The sequence below is a fragment of the Monopterus albus genome, unplaced genomic scaffold (assembly GCF_001952655.1).
Source record: "Monopterus albus unplaced genomic scaffold, M_albus_1.0 scaffold41.1, whole genome shotgun sequence".
NCBI lineage: Eukaryota > Metazoa > Chordata > Actinopteri > Synbranchiformes > Synbranchidae > Monopterus > Monopterus albus.
In genome coordinates, this window is record NW_018127921.1 from 513,515 (window position 1) to 520,243 (window position 6,729).

Genomic DNA, 6,729 nt, shown 5'->3' on the forward strand with positions numbered 1-6,729 from the left:
GTCAGGCTGAATGGTCGGCCCCCACACATTTTCACCTCACCAAATCTGGCCCTCTTTACAAAATGTTTGGACACCCCTGCTAAGAGGTCTCTCACCTCCTCACTGGAAAAAAACTAAATGGCCTCAGATATCACCCACAGCAGCATGTCCATCTGTATATGCCGTAAGTAATCAGTTCGGGAGGAGGTCTGAGGGAACGCGCTGCATAATACGTCACATTATTACTGGCAGCACAAACAGATGTCTCATCCTGTGAATTTGTGTGTGTGTGTGTGTGTGTGTGTGTGTGTGTGTGTGTGTGTAAGCATTGAACCTTAGCAGTCTTGTCAGCAGAAGTGGTGGCGAGAAAGCATCCGTCTGGTGAGACATGACAGGACAGAACTGCTCCCCGGTGAGCCTCGATGTCCTGCAGCTTCTCTCCACTTTCTATGTCCCACACCTTATAGTGAGCAAGAGAAAGAGAGAGATTGTCTACTGCTTGAGTTCACACTGTTGTGTTGAAGGAGTGTGTATGAGCTTCACCTTGACAGTGCCGTCGAAAGACCAGGACAGTAGTCTTGTGTTGGCTGGTGAGTTGGAGAGCAGACAGAAGCATCTGACCTGTTCCTTGTGACCCTGGAGTACTTTACACACCCCTGACTGCCACCTCCACAACTACAGAGAGAACAGAGAGACAAACAGGAACAAGGGATCTTTTAGCCACATCAACTCAGTTGTATCCATATTTCCATAACTGCCCACTCGATAAGCCCTTATATGTGAAATCAGCAAGTGCTTGAGGGCTCTCAATGACATCAGCTAAAGTCTGTAAGATTAGCATATGATAAATCCACAAGAACTATGCACAGCCATTTGAAGGCAAGGCATCCAGCAGAAAATGGGGTGTGGTCTGCAGATCAACAGTCACTGGCTAGGTCTGTCACTTGGAAGGAAGTTTGATGATCGACATGCAGAGCAAACAACAACCCTCATCACAAAGATGGCAGCAAAGGATGTTACCCACTAGCTTTAGCGATAGGGAGGGTTTTGGAAGTTTGATGCCATTTGTTAAGCCGGAGAATATGGTCCCATCAAGAACAACGGTCACAGTACAACTGGATAAACTGTATGATGACAATACATGTGAGCTGTGCAGCCGTTTGACAAGTGTTGAAAAGGTATCTCTGACCACGGACACATGGACAGCACTTACACCTGCCATTATATAGGCAACTGGAAAATACAGAGTGCTGTTCTTCAGACTAAAGCAATGTCAGAGCAGCATACTGCTGAAAACCTGGCAAATGTGCTTTCCACCAAGTAAAATCCAAGCTCATAAGAATCCAGAAGCCATGTGGTATACATCATCTGAGAGGGATGCTGCAGTGTAGCATAATATTTGCGGTACACTCCTACATGCAAACATGTAGCTGTATAACTGTTAATGGTGGAGTAGATCACTGTATTTCAGACAAATGATCAGAGTCAGGAGTTTAAAGATGCATTAACTAAGATTTAGCACATATTCAGATAAATTAAGTATCAATGACTGTCTACAAGTGTTTTCTCCTTGCTGTACGAACACTCTGAGACTGTCTATAAGTGTTTTCTCCTTGCTGTACGAACACCCCCACACCACTCTGCTAGCTCCAGGCCTTGTGTTTATTTCTTTCCTTCTGTGGCCACTGTTGTTAAAACCTGCACCGCACGTCTTCCACACCGCGGCTGATCCAAGGTTATACGATGTATTTTTCAAACCACTGTGACTCATTTCATAGACAGACCATGGCGGCTCCCTATCCAGGCACAACCCAGGATGAGAGAGGACCTCAAGACTCAAGAGGCACAGAAAGAACGTGACAAAGATTGAGGCAAAACCAGGGGTAACATCAGTTTGGCATGTTGGAGATGGAGAGCATTAAAAGCACTCAAAAGACTAAAATTTGATGTGGCTTTCTTCCTGCCAGACGTGTATGTAACTGTAGCTGGCTAATATGTGAGTATAGGTATGATTAGCAAGCTAACCACTATTTCAGTTTTGTACTTTTCTATTGAATTATTCTGGTCGTAATTTAGAGTATTCTAACCAACTGCAATGTTCGTGTTTTGTTATCTAATTAGCGGAAACCAGCACATTTTTCCACATTAGCAAATGCTCACTCTATTGCTGCATTAACAACTAAAAACTGGAGAGCACATGACAAACAGCAGGAACTTGAATAGCTTCTGAATATTTGGCAGACAAACCAAGAATAGTGATGATGTAGGCAACAGCCACATGAATACTGAACAAGGTGCTGTGCTGAGAGGAAAGAAGTGCTGCAGTGGACAGGTTTGTCTGCAAAAAGAAGAGATGAAGAAGGAAGAGGAGATGAGATGGGAGGAGAGAATAAAAGGGAAACGAGCAACCGAGCATGAACAGTGAGGGTTGACAGAGTGTAACGGCCCAAAATACACACACTTACCCATAAACACAGACAGTTGCACACGATCGGCGCAAGACGGGGAGGGAGATAAAACGCTATTGAGAGTGGCATAGCCAAAAGGCAAAGAGAGGGAAAAGGAAGAAGAAGAGACAAAAGAGGGGGATAAAGAATGGAGAGGTGAATAGGCCGACAGTGAAGCTGAAAGAACGTAACAGGTAACACCAGAAATCCAAAACTCTGTGAGGATGAGTGATTCAGCAGAGCAAGCGCTTTTTCTCAAAGTGAGGGATAGGGATAGGAGAGAATTAAAATGAGGTGCAGGTTGGGGGAGGACGTGAAAGGACACAGCATGAATTAGGCAAGAAAAGGTGATGAGGACGAAGGACAGTGATGAATGAGAAAAACACCAAGAAAAACTAAGCAGACAGAAACAAAAAGCCTAAAGAGAGGAAGGGAGCAACTGACAAAGGTGAGGAGTCGCATACCCTTATGGTGGTGTCCTCTGAAGATGTGATGAGTATTTGACCATTGTGGCTGAACTGGCAGTGTAGCACTGTTTTCGTATGACCTAGCAGAGTGGCCAGAAGCTTTCCAGAAGGCACCTCCAACACCTGGAAGAAAGAAACAAACAAATATTATAGCAACTCAAGCATTCAGGAAAAACAGTGACAACTATAGCTCAGGTGCAGGTGTAAGAAAAGTAAAGAGAGCGATGTCAAAAAAGAGCTATACAGTACCAAGAAGTCATATAGGGTTCACCTTTAGTGTCTAACATCTATACAACCTTCAGTGATAGCTGAGCCAAGATATACTCAGGGGAGAAAGTCTCCCTGTAACTTTCCTAAAAAAAACCCTCATATGAATCATATTTGGAGGGAATAGTTGTGAAGGAGAGAGGTGAAGCACTGCAGCTAGCTTGATGTTGATAGCCCATCAAAAGGAAAGCAGAGCTGGGGGCAAAGTATGGGCTTCAAGTTTCGATCATTCAGTGTGGTCAAGACTGCAAAGGGCTACCCCTGGTGTGACAGCCCTGCAGACATTACTGGGGGCTTAGAGAACGAAACAGCTTTGATTGAGCATCATGATCTAAGAAAAAGTAAAAAACACCATCATGTGCTCTCATTTGAGATTGTTACTTCTACTTAAAACCCTGTTATAATAAGCCCTTGAGATGAGAAACTTTCACAAATTAGTTAATGCTGGTTTTGTGACATTTACTAACAATATGACAAAAGTCCTCGATGGGGTTTCAGGGAGGTCTCTAGCAAAATAAACATTTTTAGTCATACTAGCAGCATGGCTCCAGAGAGTGCAACACTGGTCTTTTTGTCAGTTTGTTAATACAAAAAGGCTAATTAGTGTATTATGAAGTGAAACGGGTATAGATTACATTCACAATTACAAAATCAGCTGTGACAAACTTCTCTTTTCCTAATTAACCTTGAGATAATATATTCATATTTAAACTTTCTAAATATTAATACCTGCTACTTTGCAAACTTCAGGACAATAAACTACTAAAAGTCATGCAAAATCAATGGAGAGCAATGAAACAAAAAGAAATAAATACAGCATGTTATCTTCAGTCCAGTGTTAAAAATATAAAAGAAAGGCCCACTAAAATGTTTATATCTCAGAGGAGAGGGTTGAAATGTCTGACCAGAACAAGCCTCGGGGCACAACAACCATGTTTGTCAGCCTCCACGTACTGAGATGCAACTTTGAAAGCCTGGGAAAGAATGCTTTGGAAAAATGTACACATCTGGTTCAAGGATTCCTGGGACGGTTCCTGAGGGTGTTTAATAAAAAAAATAAACAAATATAAAAGTAGACTAATGTAAATATGGAAGATGGGGAAGCACTTGTACCACTATGAAAAAAGTAAACTAGCCACTGAAGCAGACTCTTAGTGATTCTTGAACCCTGAAACACAAATGAACACACATGAATATAACACTGCCCCTACCATACCTGCACACTGCCATTGCATAGCCCTGCAGCCAGCAACAACCTCCTGTTGGAGGTCAACAGGTGTCGGATCCTGCAGCCGACTGTCCTTAGTACCTGACTAGCTGTCAGCCCTGTTGCCTGGCATGGAAAACACACATGCACACAATCACACACACTCACAAATGCATACTTTCACAATCTGTCGTTTGTCCTGTCCTGCACCTATAAAGGCGTCGACCTTTCACATTAGCAGAACAAGGCTGGTATGTCACACTGACTGGCTTTAGGAGCTGTGAGTGACTCCTGTACTGAAGTTCATAAATAATTAGTAGAGCTGTCACAGTTGATGTAATAATGCATTAACGCATTGGCCCACCCCATAGTTTGGGAACTCTGGAAGCAATGCATCAGGAGAAATGAGCAAAGATGGATAAAGAAAAACATCTTTTGAATGGCAGGTTCAGCATCAAAGCCCTGCCAGATGGGCTTTGGACTCTCGACAAGACCAAAGTTATTTGTATTTACTGAACTGAGTTACCACCGGAGTATGTTGAACACACAGCTGATGCAGAGAGCCCTACTCCCCCTCACCAAAGGCACACTACACTGGGTAGTTTGTAACGGAGTTGCCTGGACAACACTAGAAGCAACAAACTTTCAACACAGCAACAGCTAAATGGTTGGTTACAGCCTGCAGGCCAATTAACACTGTGGAGGATGAGGGCCATTGTCATTTTTACTTCATGAAACTGGTAGGACATAAGTCCAAACAAACAAGAATGAAATAATGCCATCCACTACAGCAGTCAGTGGCACTAAGAAACACCCCCAGCTATTACTAGGGCTCCCTCTGGTGTACAAAAGCTTTAAGAACTCCGGTTCAACTGGATCCAGATCTGATGTTGGAGGTAACTGATGTCCAGTGTGCATTCTGGCTTAAAGAAGCTGTTAATCAAGATATACACCAAGGATTACACTTTGGACAGGCAGTGAATCGCAACCAAAGTCAGAAACTTCTGTGGCGAATCACAGGAGAGGAGGCTGCTACAACACGCAGAAAAACAGAAGAAACCACCTGCAAATATCTCATGTTTCAGTTTTAAAAACTCAGATGACTAATCGTCTGTGCTCCACTAAGCCCTTTTGTGCAATAACCCTCTGAGGCCAGAAGACACAAGAAGCGGCAGATGAAGGGTCAGAGAAGAACTGTAATTAAAATCATTAACCCCTGTATTCATTAAGACTGCAGGACCTTTTAATTAATTAGTTTCTCTCTGCTGTATGGGGCGGCTGCTGATGTGTCAGGGGACTATCTGAAGAAGTGCTGATGTGTCAGGGGACTCTATCTGAAGAAGTGATTGTATTTTAATAAAGGACGGAAACTTTCAGGGATGTCCTCCAACATTGCCGAGTGTGCACAACACGCAATACACACATACATTCATGTACACAGAAACGCACACACCTGCCACAAAGGACACCAAGACCTCATTCTCTGCAAACAAATATTTATCACCAAGACAAAAGACAGAGGAAGGAGGAGACCGGGGGGGACAAACACAACAAGAGGAGGAAGAGAGATAAACAAAACAAAAGATGGGTATGTGACAGAGATGTAACATAAAAATAGAGAGAAGCAGAGAAGAGCGCTGAGAATACAAATCACAGGCAAAAAGAGGGGCACAAAAGAGAAGGGAGCAAGGAGAGGAAGATGAAAGAGGTGTTTGCAGGCGACCTGACATACAGCTGACAGCACAGATAAAAAGGGGTGACAGTGCTAATGTCAGATCTCATGACTCAACATGGCCTGAGAAACACACAACATTCACACAGTGACCTGCTGTCTCTCTCTCTCTCTCACACACACACACACACACACACACACACACACACACACACACACACACATAATGAGAATTTAATTGTGAGATATTCTTTAGTTGTTTACTCTAAACATGTCAGGTAATTCCCAAGGAGACATCTTCACTTTGCTTGTTATCCCTGAGTAACAGTCCAAAACACAGTTATTTACAAAAGCAGCAGTTGAAACCACACAGTGTTTGGTATTGTTGCTGAATAAACATCGTGCTAGTTTTCTTTTGAGTGTCTAAAATGACTTTTCTGCCCTGTCACACATACAGAATCTGTGCACCTACCTGTACAGTGCCATCCTCTTGGCCCAGAGCCACCACAGAGGGCTGTCTGCACATACAGGTACAACGGATCCTGGATGACTTCTCTTCTGACTGAAACAGCACCGATCCTGTTCTGCCGTTGCGCACCTGACAAACACACACGTAGTTTTATATCACAACCTGATATGGGCAAACAATAGTCTATATAATAATTGTCTGCATTTGATCTCACACTCAAA

The 6,729-nt window shown here is 43.2% G+C and overlaps 1 protein-coding gene across 5 annotated transcripts in view; it reads right to left on the reverse strand.

Moving 5' to 3' along the window:
* apaf1 (apoptotic peptidase activating factor 1) overlaps nucleotides 1-6,729 on the reverse strand; it is a 39,523-nt gene that overhangs the window by 16,887 nt on the left and 15,907 nt on the right. For all 5 annotated transcript variants that reach the window (XM_020599575.1, XM_020599572.1, XM_020599574.1 and 2 more), the window contains 4 exons: nucleotides 6,512-6,637; nucleotides 2,891-3,016; nucleotides 523-654; nucleotides 314-439 (listed from right to left, as the gene is read on the reverse strand). In XM_020599575.1, the coding sequence (XP_020455231.1) occupies nucleotides 314-439; nucleotides 523-654; nucleotides 2,891-3,016; nucleotides 6,512-6,637 (510 nt within the window). The remainder of the gene's footprint in view (nucleotides 1-313; nucleotides 440-522; nucleotides 655-2,890; nucleotides 3,017-6,511; nucleotides 6,638-6,729) is intronic.